Here is a 20504-nt window from a genome sequence, read left to right as displayed (position 1 = left end):
GTTAGGATTGTTATGTCCAAAATTGTGTCATGTTCGATAAATTCATCATTTGTCAGAATTGTAGCACTGGACTTGTCTTATTCAATCTAGTAGCGAAATTGTGTATTCAACCTGATTGATGTTTTTATATTTTGACAGTCGTGTATGTAGAACTAAAGTACATTTGAGGGTAGTTTTATGCTGCAGAAGCTAGAGATGTTTTTTCAACAAAAGCTAGAGATGTTTGAGAAGTGAACATATTATAAGTCAAAACTATTAGAACATTGTAATATGGAAACTGGAAATTTTATATGCTTCAAGGATTTTGGGGAGCATAGTAAGGAATTTATTGCGTATTAGGCACAAAATAGAGAACTGTCTATTGTAATGCGCTTAATAGTTTTCTTATTAAGTCATTTATACTCCAGTCTTACAGTATTGTACGGGACTAGAATCTGAAACATTTAATGTTATTCATTCATAATTTATGCTATTATGACTCTCAAGCATGTATAAATTTTGATAACGTCTTATTTAGAAATTAATCATATGACATGAACTAGAATCTAAAACATTTATTGTTATTCATCCATCATTTATGCTATTATGATGTAGCTTGCTCTTAAGGATGTATAAAATTTTGTAAGCCCTTCTATGAGCAGCAATTTAGCTTCTTGTGAATTTTAAATTTGAGAACCTTAGTAGAACAATTTATATGAATTTTGTATGACTTTTGACATAAGAGGATTGGTAAAATCAATTAATGTGAATTTCTTATGTATATGATTGCAGAGGTTATAAGGGTAAAAATTAAAATATTTCCTTTCTCCCAAGTGATAATAAAAAAAGCTCAGAAGACCTTTGTGGGCTCAATAAGCTCAATGTATGTTCTCTCAGTGTCAGGATCTTCATATGCATCATCATTGAGGTTGGTTATGAACTCAAGAACTTTAATAAGCATATAGAGTGGCTTCACTAACACGACACTGCGTCTTTGCAAATCCACTCCAAAGGTATGGTTTGCGTGGAAAAGTTTGCCAAATGTCTTCAAATTTGGAGCTCTAATTTTCAACGAAGACCGACCCACCATATCATACGGCATGGCTTTTGCAGCCAAAAGTAACTTGAGCGGATCTCCTTCCACCACTAAAGATGTGCAATAACTTGGTCCTTTAACATAAGGTCCAGACCCCCTCTCTTCCCTTACTGTCAATGCTTGTTTTATCTCTTTCTTAAGAGATTGGACAAGTATTGGACCTACCTTGCATTTTGCTATCACTTGAAGCTCAAATCCCTCTTTCATCATGCCTTTCATGTCTTTCCATGCAATCTTTGATATGTTGTTGAGGTTGCATAGCGTGGCATAGCTGAAGAAAGCATGGAAACTCCCTGCTTGGTCATTATCAAGCAATATCACATTCCATGTCTGTTCTTTAGATCTGTTACTGCAATGCACATATTTGTGAGCTTGATTAAGCCAAACATTTTGAAAAATGGCAACTGATCTTGAAGATTGAATTATATTGCAAATTGAACGGAGATCCTCAAATATGGATGGCAAGGTTAGAAAAATGAGCTAAAATGTGAATGCATTGACTAGCACAATCTTAATTTTTGTCCATAATAGGTAACCTTATTTTAGTATTTCCTGTAAGGATTTAACATTATTCTCACCGATTCGAAGAGATTTTGCATTGACCCAATGAATTCAAGGACATTAGTTTCTGAATGCCCCTTGTAAATGTAAGTAATGGGAGAGGATGAGATAGCTCTTCATCTCTCAACCCTCCGTTGTCATCGTCTTCATTGCTTTTCAACACACATATAGGGTGCCCATCCAATAACAAAAACCCTTCGGACAGGAAATCCTTAGATCTTCCTGGAAGAGATTTAGTCTCAAGTTTTGCAACTTTTGGCTTCCCACTGATGGCATTAAGCGCCTTACAAAAGCACTTGAGAGTACTTAATTCTTCACAATTGGCAATGTTGGCTAAGTTAAGTAGAGATTGGCAATATCTTGGGTAGTTTGTGACTGCTAGATTCAAGTAATCTATGATAGAATGGCTTTTGATACACCATGTAAGGCTTGTCATTGCAGCTCTATAAGCAGCGTCGTAAGTCAACGCAAGGTCAACTATGTTGATATGAGCAACACCAAAATAAAGCCACTCTAGAATTCCAATCAGAACAGAGGATGTCCAATTATGCTTCTTCACTACAAAGAATCTTAAGGAACCGTCTTTCTTGTCTTTCTGTCCATTCTTTTCTTTGCTTCCTTTTTTTCCATCTTGGTTTTGTACCATGATGTTGACCTCCGTATTCCTCCTCTTGATCATAGTCTTATCAATGTATGTCATTCTTAATGCATTCGGGTCTTTTATCTTATCACTATCATCAGCTTCGGTTTTCTTTGCTTCTTTGAGTTTTAATTGATCTATCCTCAAGTTCTTTTCTTCTTCATTCTGTCCCATCACATTACTAGTATCTTTCATCAAAGGGATAATATCAGCTGGAGTGATACTGAATCTAACCGATTTGCGATGACTACTATTATTATTTGAAATCATGTTTCTTCTAGTGGTTTTTCTAGATCTCCGAGGTCGGTCTTTTAACAAAATTGATCCTCTATGCTTTCTTGGAAAATATACATTTTGCTGCTTGAAAAATGGGTCATTATTTTCGTCAATGCTAATAGCCAAAAATCTGGCATCGGAATCTTCCCATGAAGTATTTGAATCTTCTTCCCGAGGAAAATATTCAGAATCTTCCTGGGACATACAATCAGAACCTTCCTCCCGAGAAAGTGAACATTCAGAATCTTTTGGAGACAAACATTCGGAATCTTCTTCTGGAAATGAAGATTCTGAATCTAGAGAAGAACAACAAAATAAGGTTGTAAGGGTTCATCTTCATCATCCCAATTTGTACAACATCTGCAAACAAAAGGCTATGGTTTAATAATTAACCTTACCTGGAGCAGAGGACATTGAAGCACCATCATCATCAACATCCTCCTCTTCATCTTCTTGTAAGATTTCGCGGAAATAGTCGCTTTCTTTCTTAAGTATAGAAGAATGGGCAAGTATACGAACAATCTTCACTTGTTTTTCTTTTCCTTCTTCTTCTTCCTCTGTTCTATGATTTTTTGCGATCCCTTTTCTCTTTTCTTCTTCTTCTGCTTCTTCTTCTTCTTCTGATAATGATCGAGAGACGTGAAAGATGACATCAGCTCTTTCGGTCGCTAAGATAGGGAGGTTGCAAAACCCTAGAGAAGAGAGGCGTCTCTGAAGAATATCTGTAATAAGCTCTGCATTCCTCGTTATGTCTCCTTCTTCTTCTAATGCTACTACCTGTTTCGAGATCGCCATGAATGCTATGCAGGGGTGGATCCATGCAGAGAAAAACATAACCCAAAACAGAGTATAGTATTACCCTCTGCACCTCTTCGTACCCTTCTCTATCTATGCATACGGATGGGGTATAATATACGCATACACCATTATACGGTATAAATGTACATATGTATGTACATATAGTATACGGTTTAGTTACAACTTCTCTATGCATACGGATGGGGTATAATATACGTAATACACCATTATACGGTGTAATGTATGTATGTATAGTATACGGTTTAGTTATAACATACGCATACTCAATTATACGGTGTTATGTACATATACATATATGTATGTATTGTATATTGTTGGGAATCGGGATTGTACAGATGGCGTATAATATACGCATACACAATTATATGATGTAATGTATGTTATGTATTGTATATGCATATGCAATTATATGTATTGTATACTATTGGGATTATACGCAATTATACGATGTAATGTATGTTATGTATTGTATATGCATATGCAATTATACGCATACGCAATTATATGTATTGTATACGGTTGGGACTATACAAATGGGGTTTAATGTGTGCATGCACAATTATAGAGTGTAATGTATATATGTATTGTATATGATGTAATGTATGTTATGTATTGTATATGCATATGCAATTATATGTATTGTATACTATTGGGATTATACGCAATTATACGATGTAATGTATGTTATGTATTGTATATGCATATGCAATTATACGCATACGCAATTATATGTATTGTATACGGTTGGGACTATACAAATGGGGTTGAATGTGTGCATGCACAATTATAGAGTGTAATGTATATATGTATTATATATGATGTAATGTATGTTATGTATTGTATATGCATATGCAATTATATGTATTGTATACTATTGGGATTATACGCAATTATACGATGTAATGTATGTTATGTATTGTATATGCATATGCAATTATATGTATTGTATACTATTGGGATTATACGCAATTATACGATGTAATGTATGTTATGTATTGTATATGCATATGCAATTATACGCATACGCAATTATATGTATTGTATACGGTTGGGACTATACAAATGGGGTTGAATGTGTGCATGCACAATTATAGAGTGTAATGTATATATGTATTGTATATGATGTAATGTATGTTATGTATTGTATATGCATATGCAATTATATGTATTGTATACTATTGGGATTATACGCAATTATACGATGTAATGTATGTTATGTATTGTATATGCATATGCAATTATATGTATTGTATACTATTGGGATTATACGCAATTATACGATGTAATGTATGTTATGTATTGTATATGCATATGCAATTATACGCATACGCAATTATATGTATTGTATACGGTTGGGACTATACAAATGGGGTTTAATGTGTGCATGCACAATTATAGAGTGTAATGTATATATGTATTTTATACAGTTGGGATTATCAAATGGGGTATAATCTATGTATACACAATTATACGATATAATGTGTGTATGTATGTATTCATTGTATATGGTTGGGACTCTGCGAATGGGGTAATATTATACGCATACACAATTTTGCCTCCGAAATTTCATTGAGGTGCATCCAACCTTGTTTGTATTAGTCTCATTGACGAAAGGAAGACTACTTTTCGCACTCAATGTAAACATTTTAGGTACACCTTTCGGTTAATGAATGCACGAAGAGTTTTTCAACATGTGACAATGAAGTTTTTCAGGATTTTCCCAACATCTTCTTGTAGTTTATCTTAGTGACATCTTGATTTACTCAGCGATTGTCAACATGAGTAAGATCTTTGTGTTTGTCAAGTACGACAATAATTACGAAAGTATTTCCTCAATGCCAAACTAGAGAAGTACAAATTCAACCACAATCAAGTGGAATTTCTATGATATTTAAACTTCTTGGAGGATATCCTTATGTAGATAGTGAAGATTCAAATGGTTCTAGATTGGCAAATATTATGTACGAATGTTTGTTGGGATTTTAACTTGATGAGCTAGAGTTCAAGGTTGAATTTGTCTTGGACTCTGAGATCATGTGTAAGAGTTACACGACCTCATAAATTGGTTAGGTTATGCACCAAATGATTGGACTTGGGAATTCATTGAGAATTTTCCTTATATACAGACTCTTGTAGCAAAATTGATCATCAATATTCTACTAAAGTAACTCCTCGTTCATGCATTTTAACTTGTGGAACTCCTCATTGAAGAAATGGGATGTTATAATGAGTGAAAAAAATGTGATCATGGTATTGTATACGATAGTTGTTCTAACATTAGAGTAGGAGGGAAAATCTCAATGTCATCAAACCATTCCGGTTTAATGCTAGTCTTTGGCATAATCTTTTCTTTGTTTCCCTTTTTTAATGTAGATTTGCATTCTTATTGGCTTAATATTGCTTTATAGTAGAGGAACTTCAAAAGTAGATGGAACTCAAAAAATGTATCATATTTTTTATCATCATTTCAACTCAAAAAATGCATCATACTTTTTACTTCTATGATTGATACATGTGAACTGGAACCCAACTTTACAAAGAAACAATCTTGCACTTTAGATATGATAATTCTCACTTACTTAAGTATTATATTCAAATCGAAGTTAATGTATTCAAAACACTCGGTTTTTTTATTAGTTGATCAGGAATGTTCCTTATTCCTGATGCTTCTATCTTTTGTTGAAATATGGTGTCAACATCTTTTCATTCTAATTGCTTGACTTTATAAATTATTATTACAAAACTCATATGTATTTGTATGTTCCCTCAATTTTTCTTGCTTTTTGTCTCATCGAATGTATTGATTTTTTGTGGGTTTTCATCTTGCTTGGTAGGTCTTCCATCCATTATATGATGCATTTTGGTGTTTCTATTGCAGATACATTGTGTGTGTGTGTGTGTGTGTGTGTGTAAGTTTGGATTTTTGTCTAAGAACACCCTATCAAGCTTTTCTTGTAAATTATGGAGTTAATCAAGATGCAAGTCTTGATAAAATTTGAGTGCCCTAGATTTGTGGCCCTACACCAAGAGAATCAGTTATCATTGGAAGACTTCCAACACATGATTGCCAAGCAAACACAACGTTATGAGGAGGTATTCCATCAAGTCCAACAATTAGAAATAATTGCATTAACAATGCAACAACAAATCTCGAGCTATAAACTCCTTTAACCTTCAAAATGATGGGTAATCATATATTGTACACTTCATTATGATGTCTCCATGTTAGTTTTTTACATTAAACCATGATTTTTTAGGAAAAATATGAGAAAATGGACATCAAAGTACAAAAAACATCAATATCCTTGTAGATTTACAAGATTGCATTTGAGGTCTAAGTAATTGGGTTAACATGAGTAGCATGGCAACAACCACAACACTCAATGTCTTTCCCTAATCTCTATCTTGTTTGTCCATGGTGACCTACCTTCATCTCGCTTTTCCCAGGGCTCAACTATGTTGACTTGCATAAAAGTATTTATACACATGGTATCACAAAAGACCAATTATGTGGATCAAATTAATGCATTGTATTGGCTCTTTAAATGACATTGTAACGAATTTGGAATCTCAATAATTGATATGGATATTAACGTGCAAAATACATATTTTCCAAATGCACACGTGACATGTCGTACCAAAATATACATATTACATACATAAATATTTAATACATATTTATTTATTTATTTTCCAAAAAAACTTTGTCCATTAGTTGAGAGTGTTATATACAAATCCATGTAGGAACGCAATAGTTCCATCTTATGTGGATGCCCACTGACTCGAGAGAGGGAGAGAACGACCATTGTTGGATGAAGGTTAATTGTTGTCTTTCAACTCCATCGGAACCGCCTGTGAGGCCATCGTATTGGCTCTTTACAGTGGCTATAACTTCACTCCATATCTCCTATATTAACATTACTTGATGCACGGTTTGGTTGGAGAAGACCCATCTACACCGTTATTTCCATAGAATCCAAAGAGTTATAGGGGCGACAAATTCCAACACAACTTGAGCTTTGACATGAATAGGAGTTGAGGTTTTGAATTTTCATTTACTTGTTGATATGCATAAAAGTGTTGATACACATGGTAGAACAAACAAAGAAATGCAACTACCAACCTTTTTTTATTTCCAAAAAGAAAACTCCTTCCATTAGTTATAAAAATTTACAGATGATATTAGTATATACAAATATCCCTGTAGGGACACGATAGGTCCATCTTATGTGGATGCCCACTGACTCAATAAAGGGGGAGGGCGACCATTGTTGGATGAAGGTTAGTCGTTGTCTTTCAACTCCATCGGAGTCACCCTTGAGGCCATCGTATTGGCTCTTTAGAGTGGCTACCACTTCACTCCATATCTCTTGCATTAACACTATTGGCTGCACGGTTTTGTGGCAACTACCAACCTTGTGGTCTAAATACAATTTCCACGGATAATGAAACCATGTTAAGACTTACACATGAAATAATTGAATAAGGACATGCACAAATTGCCTTTTTAAAAACTAATGGAAGTATATTTTGTTTTGAAATAAAATAAAATAAAATTTGTAAGCTTCTGGGCAGACAAGCTCAAGTTGTAGCCTTCGGGTGTTTTTCCTTAATACGACTCAAGAAAATCTTTGAAGGAAATAAAAAACGGACATGCACAAGTTGAACAGAGAATAAGGGAGTGGTAGAGAAAGACACATGCAATTTACATCCATATTAGTTATTTATAGATATAACAAAGAGGGGTATTTACTGTTGAGGATGCATGCATTGTTAACCCTCACTAACTCTCTTTAGTGTATACATTAATGAATGAGAACTAAAGGAACATCATTGGTGAGTTTGTAAAGTAAAGACAACAATGCGGAGGATGGCATTAGGAATGCACTTATCATGTTTTTTTTTTCCAAAAAAAACTACTTCCATTAGTTAAGCAATGTACAAAGGACAACTCATATCTTACACGACATCTTGCATGTCAAAGGAAAACAATATGTGTAGATGAAACACCAAAAAAAAACAACGCCAAAGCACCACATCATTCGATGTGTATAGCATTACTCGGACGCATATTCTCCACGTGAGCCTCATACAAAACAGAATTCAGCATAGATGTCCTCCATTCACTCCTCATGGCAGCACCCATCTACATGTTCGGTACACTCGGAGGGAACAACCATCGTGATGGTTGATAATTCCACTTCACTTTACCATCTATTACCTGTAGCATCGACGAACCGCTCCATTTCAGAAGGAAACGAGCTCTAGCTTCTTCACTTGCATCAAATGACCCTTGAAGACTTTCAAACTCTCCTCACAACATAGAAATAAGATTAAACCACTTATCATGCTTTTGTTATAACTTATACATAGATAATCTAGTGGTTTAGACGATGTCTAAAAGCTTAAGAGTGTAATAGAAAACTTTTGCATTCACAATAAATCCAAACAATGAATGTTGTGTGTATAAAGACTGGAATAAGGATAAAACATACATTCGGTATCATAAAAAGACACTTGAAACCCTATAAACATTCAAAACTCCAAAAATGAACATTACATTTCCAAATACTCGAATAAGGATGAACAATGCATTATGAATCATAATAAGCCACTTTATGAAACTTTAAACGCTTTAGGCTTGAGGTTCCCTCCATTCACAAATGGAATGAATGTGCTACTCATTTCTTAGAAGCAAGAAAGAGCATTAACTATAAATTTGAGAATAGATGTAATGGCGGAGAAATTACATATTGGGTTCTTTAGAAATTGTAATGACCAATATGATACCAGACATGAAAAATCTAAGAGTTAGTATAACATATGGTTACTCTATGTTAAAAGAGTGGTCACAAGGTGACTTGTATGGAGAGCCTTGTAGGTGGGTGGCAAGTCTTGCATAGAGAGGTGCAAGGTGCCATATATTCATGCCCTACCTTTTGGATATGGGTTCCCGCCCTAGTTGTCGAGGAGTTCAACACCAATTATCATACGTATTGAATTCTATCTTGTCTCACCTTCCTCTTTATTGTTCTTGCTTCTCTTTTTCTATCTTTCCCCCCTTCTTGCTCGTTCACTCAACAAAAGTCGTCTTGCATCCATAATAAAAATACTTCTTTGATGCTTTGATGATACTAGTGCTTCTTTATGGGGTTGAAGGGTTGGGCAATAGCATCTCTAAGTTCACTTGGAATGAGTTCGAAAATTTCCAAAAGTGCTTTCTAACAAAGTTGATCTATGTCAACCTAAATTTCTATACATGCGCCTAGTTCTTCAAATGATATAATTTCCCATGGAGACCATGGTAGTGCAGATTTTATGAACATATGCTTAAGGTTCAATAAAACCTCTTGTATTAACTTTTGATGGATGCATTACATTTGCTTCATGATGTGTCAATAGATTTTTCCCATGAGTAAGGCTTTTATGCAATGCTAATATATCATGGATTGGGGACAATGTGGAGTCTCGTCTTTCAAACATTATATTGTATATATTGCACCAAACTAGAGAATCAATTTCTTTGCCAAACATGGAAAGCACACATCTATGATACATGCAAGAATCAGTTGGTTTGTCATCTGCACCATTGCTTTTGCATGACACATTCTCTTTGATACAAAATAGAGCATTGGGGCACTTGTGAAGAGAATTGTCAACTATGAATATTTTTACTTGAACAAGTTCCAAAGTTTGAGTATCACAAGTTTGATTTAATTGTCTACCTTGGACCACATTCAAGTTTGCGCTCCACATGTCAATTTGATCCATGCCTACTCAAATTCTTCTTATCGTCACAATTTGCACACTCAACTGCAAAGTTCATTAGTTAAAATGTTGAACATCAAGAGCAACTACTCACTTCCAAAACTTTGCTTGTAAATATTTAATTTTTTGGTATTATTAGCCATAATTGGCCGTAAAGGGCATTAATGTTATCTAACTATCTATCTATATATCTTGAAGACGCATAAAAGAGATCCTTATTATTTGGATGCCTCTCTCTCTCTCTCTCTCTCTCTCTCTCTCTCTCTCTCTCTCTCTAAGGCGCTAAAGAGATCTCATTATTTATAGACTACGAGCACACAAAAAATCAGCTTATCTTTTGAAGTCTTTCATATCTCTACAATATCATATGGACACTTTAGCTATTGAAAAATCTACTATTACATATTCAATGTGCATGCTTTTTTCGAAGTCTAATGTCATGTTACCAAAATTTCCCAGGACTTAATGAAAGCAACTTATCATAACAACTATTTAAGCCATCCCTGTGAAAGCTTGTTTTTATCATTCTAGTCATGCAATTAGGGTGCTTTGAAAGGCATGTTTGGGGCGTCTAAGGGTGTCGTACTCATTGGTGATCACCTTGTGTGGTCCAAAGCAATAAGGGGTCACAACCTCATAAAGGAGAGACCTGATGACGCCAAGCCATATAACGTGAATCACAAAAGGTTATATGTTAAAAAAATATTTCCATATTTTAAGAATGCATTTGACAAAAATTATTAACTGTGTTGCATCCAAAAAACTAGTTTTGGAACGATATTTATCTACATTTGTGCCAACATTAAATGCATGGAGCGCTTTATAGCCACTATGTGATTGACCATAAATACTTTATTTTCCATGTTCTTTAATATGGGTATTTGGTATGTTACTTTACTTTATCACATATGGCATTCACATCTTTGTATATAATATTCCTATGTTTACCGAGAATTCCATAATTGTTTTATATGTCATGTTCATCATTATGTTTCCCATTCCGCGTTTCTTGTTTCCCTTTTTCCCCCTCATGCTTATTAGACTAGTTAGTGTGCGTTTACATTAAGACAAAGAACGCCACAATGGGTCCACTAGTCAATCTCCTTGTCAACATATGCCAACTCTACATTAGGGAGTTAGGAGATATGATGTAGATTCCAAATTATAAGTGTTTTCTAACACTCCAAATTCATTCTTGCCATCCACCCACTAACCTAAGGATCATACACAATCCCCCTCTTTCACCAATTCAAGATGTATTACAAATGTCAATTTATATGCACTTCAAAATTTACTACTCTCATAGAAACCAAGATATAGAAATATCCACGTCCTTCAACATGGCATTAGTGATTGCACGAGTGTCTCGTCACATTTACTAGAGTCTAAACTGAGAGTGGTTACTCAACTAACACCGGAAAAGAATCTCATATGTGCATAATACATATTATGCAATAGAAAGATAGAGAGTGAGGAGCACTGCACATGCATCATGAGCTAGTGTTGTTGGTAAGCTACTTTCTCAATGCAAGGCCATGGTAAGAGCCCTTACATTTTCACACAGATTTGTCATACAATATAGCACTTCTCCTAAAACTAAATTCTATATCATTGTATAAAGTAATCAATTCTACAAACAGTCAACCTTGTGATATCAACGACAATTGGATTCTCAATGTCTCCAAGTAATTGGCACATCTATTAATCTCTCAACACAAGGTCGTGGATGCAAACACTTACTTCCACCCATATTTGTCATACAATGTACGTCTCTCTCCTAAATGCACGCCACACCAATGTACTAAGCTACCAACCTCACTATCTACAAACAATTTGGCACAAGCATCATGCCAAATATGAGCAGATCCGCGATGTCTCCAAGAAGTTCGCACATCTCTTAAGATCTCTTACTTTCAAACATTTTAAACTAACGATTTCACAATCTACAAACATGAACATCATAATTATGTACATACCCTTGATGTATGGACAAGCTAAAGTGACAAATGAATTTCTTTTAGAGTTACTAGTAACTACTATACACTATAGTTTGGATGAACCCATTGTCCAAATCCTTCATTGGTAAACAAAAAAGGCATCTAGAAACATAAAAAGGGTACTTTTCTCGAAACGAATAAAATGTAAAGACATTCGCAATGAAGAAGCTGTGCGAATATAGATGAATGATCACAATAGTCACATGAAAAGCAACGAACAACAAAGGTGATAGCAATAATAACGATGAATCATGATGATGGATTTGAAACCAATAGCCAAGAAGCAATACTTTACCATTAAGATGCAACATCTACATACATAAATGAATCAATTCAAAGTAGAGGGAGGGTTTGTAGTGGTTGTGGTAGAGTTACAGCCATCCTCGTCAAGCACAAACCCGAAAAAGGATAGGGTGTGAGGACTTAAAAAAGCTAACGATGAAGACATATGATATCAAATATTTAATGGGTATCAACAACAATAACAAACATTTAAAATAAGGGCAGCAGCAATAACGTTGGAGCTGGAAAAGAATAAGGAATTGGGGAGGGTTCATATGGGGGGGGAGAGAGAGAGAGAATATTGGGGGGGTGAGTTCACACAGAGTGGAGGGATTTGATGTAAGTGACCACGTTAGATAGGATAAGAGAAGACATCTTCTGGTGGCTAAGGAGGTGGAATGCGTGTATGCCACCGCGGTAGTAAAGCAAGCGCACCGGCTTCTTCAGCTTGGCCATGTCTCGGGCGTATCTCACTTGCCAATCCTTGAGGCCGTCGTACTCCCCGATGGCCACGAGCGTCGGGGGGAGTGCGAGGCCGCTCACAATGCGAGCGCCCTCGGGCCCCAACACGTTGCACGCGTAGTGGTCGCGGGTTGCCCCCTCCGGTAGGAACGCCCTCCAGCACCATGCCGTGTTCTCCAAGTCGACCAACGGCGCGTCCTTTAGCCGTAACTCGGCCTCCGTCCTCTCCTCCCCCCCGAAGAATGGGAACAACAAAATGTGCGCAAGCATCCTCATTCGAGGAGCCGCTCCTCCAACATTCCAGTGCCCCCATTCGCACCCGCTGCCCGCCATTTCCTTTCCCATGGCATCCTTTTTGGCGTGTAGTGTCAGTTTGGGGTCCTTTGCAAACTTGGCGGCCGCCTCGGCGCTTGCCGCTGCCTCCTCCTCGGCTTCTCTCGCAAACCGGCACCCCACGTGGTGAACTATGTTCGCACCCGCGCTGTCACCCATCAGGATACAATTCTCCAAGTCGAGCTCATACGGCATCATCAGCTCTCGCCTCTCCTTGTAGTTCTTCATCTCCTAACCAATTTCAAAACAAAAAAAGAGTTCAGCACCACATCTTTAATCAAGCAGCAACGAAGCAATCAATCACAAATATTTCCAATAGAAGAGACATTTTTCCCCACTAACTAAAACTCCCACATTTTGACAATATGAGGAAAGGCCTAAGGATTCATCTCTAATCCAATGACATGATCATAGTGATATCCTACTACCTTACTATATAACACTTCTCATGTTGTTGAGTTCAAGCATATATAAATGAGAGTGTCATTCAATGGAGGAGAGGCCTGCCTGTGACAGGGCCTACAGGTCTAGAGGTAGAAACAATAAGCAAAGATAAAGCTTTAAGTGCTCAACAAATCAAGCAAAGCCCTATGCAAACATCCATTACACACATCTCTCTCTCTCTCTATATATATATATATACAATGTAATAAGTTAAGAAAGGTTAAAACACACATTCATCCATTACACATCTATATATATATATATACACACAATGTAATAAGTTAAGAAAGGTTAAAACACACATTCATACACTTATTGCATAATGGGGATGAAATCATATCATTAGGGATCGGCTGCAGATGATGCTCAGGCACCCTCCCCATGACTCATTGATAGAACTATCTATATACATGCGTGCATGCATACATACATACATGTACATACATAGACTATACACATACATGCATGCAATTACATATATGCATGTATGCATACATAGAAAGGAACAGGAGACATGGATGCAGACACGCAGAGATAATATTAGCAGAAAATGTATAGACAAAGGATTGAGAAAGAAGAGACACATACCTTCACCCATTGGATGACTGAGAAGGAATCGTGGTAGGCAGTTGGGTAGCGGTGCTCAGGGGCACGGCGGTAATTGATGGAAACGATGACGGATTCGGACTTGCGGCAGAGGCGGCGACAGAAGGTGTCGTAGCAGAAGGAGTGGGCAGAGAGCATACAGAAGCCACCGCCATGGATGTAGAAGATGACAGGCCTCTTCCTCTTGAAAGGGATGTGGGCATTGGGCTGGGGTGGGGGCTGCGGGAAGAAGAAACGGGCCCACACGTGTGGCTGGGTATCGCAGTCCATGGTTATGTCTTTGGTGTAAACCCCATGCCTGGCTTCCTCGCTCTCCCGCACCTTCACCTCCATGAGCTCCGACAGCAGGCGGTTCATGCTCCCGTCCCTCCGCCTCGCCATGCCATTGCTTTGCTTCACTATCTTCATCACAAGCCGCGTGGTGAGGGAAGGGGCAGACGGCCCTCCCGTCTCCATGGCGATTTGAGACAGGCCTTCGTCGCTCATCTCCACCTCATTCTCCATCAATATCGCCCCCGGATTCTCCTTCGCCATCGCCTCGCTTCTTCCCGTCTCTTCCCCTCGAGTGATCGGAGGGAGGGCAGTGATGGGGGTAGAGGCAGAATCAGAAGCAGAAGCAGAAGCAGAAGCAGAGGCAGAATCAGAAGCAGAAGCAGATGCAGATGCAGAAGCAGATGCAGAGACTGAGAGACTGAGGAGTGAGTGATTGAGGGTATGGATTGCTTTCCTTATAAGAAGCAGAGTAGGGGGGGGGGGGGGGGGGCCTTCAGATTTGTTTGGTAATTTAGCAGATTAGGTAGTGAGAAGCTCTTCATGACAGATCCTTTTCGTTGTTTATTTTTTATTTTTTATTTGCTTTCTGGCTTTTTTTTTTCTGTGCGTGTGGGCTCCTATTGGTAGGCTCCTTTGAGGAGAGCATTATATGTACTTCTTGCTTTTGCTTTTTTGTTTTTTGCCTTCTGCTTTTTTTTGCTTTTTGCCTTTCTGCCTTCTCGCTTCTCGTGCGGCCGAACCACTCTGCTCTTGGCCGCCATCTTGTCCGACCGTTTGTGGGTGCGAAACCTATGGTATGTAAAGGGTCTTCTTCTTCGTGACCTCCTTCGGAAGTAGCCCAGGGAGCCACGTCTTCATTGGCGATGGTTCGACGACCAAGAGAATTGCTACACTTGTTGTGTCACTAACGTTGTCTCCGGAGGAAGCCTAGGGGACACACATCTTTATTGGTTGGTGACGGTCCCACGGCCAAGAGAATTGCTACCCTTGTGTGTGTCATTAATGCTCTCTTATGGCCATCTTGAATCATATGTCTCACGTTTCCCACGCCCCATCATAATCATTCTTTTAGAATCCTAATTGATATTATTAACCATATGCACTATCATTGTGATGAATTGATCAACATTAAATAGCAAGGGCCCACTCGGCATCATATTCGATGGTGTTGAATCGTTGGATTTTTTAGCTTTGTAAACTCATGTGTCTAAGCTTATACTTGATAATTTAGATCAAGCTTGCCTTTTTTATGTTTTAATTCTTGAAGTTCCACTCATTCATTAGAGCTAACATCATTCGTGGCATCATATGTCTCACGTTTCCCAAGCACATCACAATCATTCGTTTAGAATCCCAATTGTTATAATCAATCATACGAACTATCATTGTGATGAATTGATCAACATTAAGTAGCATGGGCACACCCGTCATGTCAAATTGAGGATAATGCAATCTATATTCATGGCTTACATGCAAAATTACATAATTATGATTGATTGGCTGAAACAGATGATACAAAAGATTCATAAGAAACTTTTGAGTTGCGTAGAGGTTACGAATCCTATCACTTGAGAAGATATGCACTCCACAACTGTGCGGGGGACTAAATATTCTTAATTTGCAATTGCATACATTGGCTAGCAAAGCAACTTTATTGCCAAAATTTGTTGAGCGAACATTGCTTTGGGCAAGAATGCTATCAGATATGTTTGATAATTTCAAAACCAAGTCATTTGGCTAATGGGATACTAACCATTGGGATGTAGCGTTTGCTGGGCACATCACAGGATGTCCATTTAGCTCAAAGCCTCTAAAGCACTGGAAGGAAGTATTCCACCACATAAAATGGAGGGGGAGGAATTTGGATTCAGTGAACTCTCTACCCCTCGAAAGCTTACATTGGAGTGCTATATTCCCATGGTCATTAGGTAAACAAGAGCCTAGAAAAGCTTTAAGTTATTTTTTCGCAAAGAAGGGATTGACCAAGGTCACCTATTAGGCTTCAATGACATGACATGTCATTATAGTTTTGGGCCACATCATCGAGTTATATGGAATCAAGTCACATAGTTGGTACGTTCCTTAGTACATGTGCCCCCTCTAGACGAAGCTCACAAGATTCAGGATTTGATGTTAGAAAAAGGTAACATTGTTATTCCAATGGATAAGATTACAACACATTCCGTGTATAGGTTGTTGCAACCTGCCTTATGGACCATGGTTTCAAGAACTTGCAAATGCTTTGTGGCACCCAAACCAAACATAGTCCAAGGTCACCTATCAAGCTTCAGTGACCCATAGAATGAACCATGTGTATCATACGTGCATTCGCTTTCGAGAATGTTTCAATCAAACGTGTATGGTAAATCATCTCAAAGTTGGATTGGATTGACAAGTTGGATTGGATTGACTATGATCTATATCATATATTGATTCACTCTCAATCCCAATAAGTGGACTCTAATCCATTGTGAACCACCAACATAAGTATGGTTGCAATAGTTGCATTGTATCACATGCATACTTTTGGGATGCTTCTTAAGAATCAAGACATCTCTATCATCCTCACTTTAGAACTTTACAAAAAAAGGAGTATGAACTATAGAGATTGAATCAAAATATGTCATTATAAATTATAATTAAATGTTCAAAAACTCATAAAACATACATTTGAGAATATGAAGAAAATATGACATAGGCAATAGTAACATAACAACTTATCACTAGGGTGAGCTAATTTCTAATAACAAAGAAAGAAAGAAAAAGAAGAAAAAAGAAACGATAAAAAACTCATAAAACGTATATTTGAGAATATGAAGAAAACATGACATAGGCAGTAGTAGAATAAAAATTTACCATTAGGGTGAGCTAATCTCTAATAACAAACAAAGAAAAAAGAAGTAACATGACAATAACAAGAGGATATGAGAAAGTTGGGAATTTAACACGAGCAATAGTACTTACCACTAGGTTAAGCTCATGTCTAATAACAAAAAATGAAAAAAAACGAAAAAACTAATATAAAATTTTGTTATGGTACTAACAAGAGAGAGATGAGAAAATTGTGACTTGAACCCAAGACGTAGACAACAATAGCATATCTCGTTACCACTAAGATAGAAAAAAAGAAGTATATATTTTTCCCTTTTCAAACATGTTCATTTTCAATCGTTTGAATGCTTGCACGAACACGAATATTACGTTCTATGGGCCGCCACTTCACTGACATGACATGTTATTATAGTCTTGGGCCACATTATTGAGTTATATGGTATCAAGTCACATAGTTGGTACTTTCTGTAGTACTTGTGCCCCCTCAAGACGAAGCTCCCATGATTTAGGGTTGAATGCTACAAAATGGTAACATTATTATTCTAATGGATAATATTATAACACATTCCGTTGTCGTGAAGAAAACTGGCCAGAAGCAGAATCAACGAAGCAGGGCGCATGAACCAGCCCTACACTTTTCCACACCAATTAATACCTTGTACATAACTAGGAGTAGGATGCTGGGAGCAAAGAGACTAGATGTGACGCATTGAATGTCTTGGAAATCGAAGAGTATCTCTGTCCGAAAGGACAAAGAATAAATTGATGGAAACAAGGGTGCAACGACCTGCCTCGACGGCCTATAAAAGGGAAGGAAGAAGGCGGATGATAGGGGGGGCGTTTAGGAGCGAGGACGAAGTGCTTTCGGACGGGGACCGAGCTCTCTCCTCCATCTTTTGTCATTCTCTGCAGGATTTCGGACTGAGTTGCCTCTACTTCATGGACAACCCGTGTGCTTCCGGCAGAGGCTCCACAGTGCAGTCGGGTCTGTGTGCGTACGTGAGCGTTGTGTGTGTGTGTGTGTTCGCCTGAGTTCCGTTGCCGGCTTGCCGATTGTAATCGTTATTGATTTTGTAATTAAGACTTTGTTCTCTCTCTCTTTCTCACGCTCCTTGGTTCAAGGCCCCCGCGGTCCCGCCTCTTTTCGCATGCGAAGAGCGTAACAACTCGACATATTTGGTGAACCCGATGTGAAACTGGCGGAAAAGGAGTGAAGGATGAGGGGAATACGAGCTTGCTAAAGCTATGGTCGTAGCCGTCGACCGGCTAGTGAGCGCTCGCGAGGGAACGGGTGCCCTCTACAGGGCCATTGAGTCGATCGTTGGAACCGTAGGTCGATTCGGTGGGAAGAATGCCACGAGCTACTTGGAGGCCTACCGGGCCGAAATGATCATGAGGGATATCTCGGTGGACAAGCGGTTGTCCGGGTTCCCTCGGGTGGTGATGCCGCGCATCCACGCAGAGGTGCTCAAGGTGTTGGCCGGATGCCAAACTTGGGAGGGGTTCGAGTTGCAGCTCCTCAAGATGTATGGGTTCGATGACTCGCTTCGGTTGTCGAAGCGAGACTTCATGGCGTGGGTTGAGAGCCCTGGGAAGGGGAGGAACATGACGACACTCCTCCAGGAGTTCTAGAAACGGTTCGCACGGCTGTCAACGCTGGACAGGACCGTGCTCGACACAAGCCGGGTACTACTATTCGTCAAGTCGGTGGACACCATGGACTGGGAGAATGTGGGTCTCTTGTTGGAAACAGATGAAGGGCTCACGACAGATTGGGCCATGGTAAGGAGGGTCTGCGGTCGTTTGGACAAGCGGCGCGAGTGGAACGACGAGGGCTCGTCGGTGGCAAGACCGGTCCCGGCAAGGGAGCTCGAGGAGCCGGTGTCGGTACTGTCTAGGAAGGAAGAAACTCGGAGTTGGCTTGAGACAGGCTCAGCCCTGAGCGGAGTGGTCAAAGGTCCCTCTAGAGGCGCGGCTCTAGAAGAGCTATCGCAAATGGTGCGAGATCTCCAAATCGCACAGGCCCGGAGGGACAGCGGCGAACAATCTCGTCACCGAAGGCCGCCGGCGGGGCAGCAGTGCATGTGGTGCGACGCGGTCGGCAACATCCGGAAAGAATGCGCGGATTTTGCTGAGGCACTCAGGACCAACGTGGTGTACCTCTGGAACGGTGGGTGCACGCGAGTGAGACCCGGAAAGCCCTAGAGTTGAATACGGGGCGCGGCGGAATGAAGCGGTTGATGGAAGAGGCCGCGACATGACATGTAGAGGCCGTTAACTACTCGGCATCGATGGGAATCCGGGTTGGGGGTGATGAGGCCCGGAAAGCGAAGGACTCCGAATTCTGGCCGTTGGTGCTAGAGGGTCTCTACGGACTACGGTTGAAGAAGGAAGAGGCAGACCACGCGGAACAGCGGATCCGGGAGGTTACCGGATGGGACGACCCAATGGAAGAAAAGACTGGCTTCGTGGCTGCCGCATGCCAGAACTACGAGGTTCTTGTAGAAGACAAGCGCGCGGGAAAGGCCAGAGGGGGCGGCCCCTCGCAGCGGTATGAGACCAGGTTCGGACCGAAGCCGAATGAGGCTACCAACGCCAAGGCACCGGAGAAGAAGAAGCAGTCCAGTTTCCGGCTGAGCACCGAAATCGAACGAACAACGGACCTGCGGAAGGTCCTGGAAGAGTGAATTCTCGACAACAAGGTCGAGTTGTCGTTACGAGAGGTGCTGGGAATCGCCAAGAAGGAGTTCCATGAGTCCATTGTGGACTTGGTGAAGTGGAAGAGGCTCTCAACGGAGCCGGAACCGGAGAGGCCGGTGGAAATGCGGACGACGCACTTAGAAGACACGGCCCTAGAGGATGAGTTGGCGGAAAGCCACTACGCGAAGGGCCACTACGCGAAGGGCCACTACGGAAACCCTTGTTCGGATCGGTGACATCCAAGAGTTGGTGGTGGCATTGGTAGACCACGGTTCGGAGATCAACCTGATGTCCATGGACTTCTATAAAAAGAGGAAATGGCCGATCAACACCAAACACGGGTGGAAGATACGCGCGGCGACGCGCGCTACAGAGCAGTTGCATGGTGTGTGCCCGAACGTATGCGTGAAGATTGGTGACGTCGAGATAGATCAAC

The 20504-nt window shown here is 39.5% G+C and overlaps 2 protein-coding genes across 3 annotated transcripts; both read right to left on the bottom strand.

Annotated features, from left to right (window-relative positions):
- Window positions 1-681: 681 nt before the first annotated feature.
- LOC147868240 (uncharacterized) lies at window positions 682-3448 on the bottom strand. Of its 2 annotated transcripts, none has more exons than XM_087316863.1 (3): window positions 2951-3448; window positions 1654-2848; window positions 682-1424 (listed from the first exon to the last, which is right to left on the bottom strand). In XM_087316863.1, exons 1-3 carry the CDS (start codon window positions 3384-3386, stop codon window positions 830-832), a joined length of 2226 nt encoding a protein of 741 aa, XP_087172989.1. In that variant the 5' UTR covers window positions 3387-3448; the 3' UTR covers window positions 682-829. The 2 variants fall into 2 exon arrangements, with proteins under 2 accessions (XP_087172989.1, XP_087172996.1); XM_087316870.1 differs by having other exon boundaries at window positions 682-1418.
- Window positions 3449-12396: 8948 nt separating this feature from the next.
- LOC147868239 (putative carboxylesterase 18) lies at window positions 12397-14954 on the bottom strand. The gene is made up of 2 exons (XM_087316852.1): window positions 14246-14954; window positions 12397-13444 (listed from the first exon to the last, which is right to left on the bottom strand). Exons 1-2 carry the CDS (start codon window positions 14795-14797, stop codon window positions 12734-12736), a joined length of 1263 nt encoding a protein of 420 aa, XP_087172978.1. The 5' UTR covers window positions 14798-14954; the 3' UTR covers window positions 12397-12733.
- Between the last annotated feature and the right edge of the window lie 5550 nt (window positions 14955-20504).

The sequence above is a fragment of the Azolla caroliniana genome, unplaced genomic scaffold (genome assembly GCF_043228905.1).
Source record: "Azolla caroliniana isolate FFs.n. ecotype wild unplaced genomic scaffold, voAzoCaro1.0.p SCAF_1, whole genome shotgun sequence".
Classification (NCBI taxonomy): domain Eukaryota; kingdom Viridiplantae; phylum Streptophyta; class Polypodiopsida; order Salviniales; family Salviniaceae; genus Azolla; species Azolla caroliniana.
The sequence above is the reverse complement of the archived record's forward strand: the minus strand, read 5'-3'. Positions and strand labels throughout refer to the sequence as shown.

Coding starts and splice junctions, on each gene's coding strand:
- LOC147868240 (XM_087316863.1), bottom strand. CDS start 3,386: ATGTTTTTCTCTGCATGGATCCACCCCTGCATAGCATTCATGGCGATC. Junction 2,849..2,950: donor TTCAATGTCCTCTGCTCCAG/GTAAGGTTAATT, acceptor GTTCTTCTCTAG/ATTCAGAATCTTCATTTCCA. Junction 1,425..1,653: donor TGCAAAATCTCTTCGAATCG/GTGAGAATAATG, acceptor TGTGCATTGCAG/TAACAGATCTAAAGAACAGA.
- LOC147868239 (XM_087316852.1), bottom strand. CDS start 14,797: ATGGCGAAGGAGAATCCGGGGGCGATATTGATGGAGAATGAGGTGGAG. Junction 13,445..14,245: donor CAGTCATCCAATGGGTGAAG/GTATGTGTCTCT, acceptor GAAATTGGTTAG/GAGATGAAGAACTACAAGGA.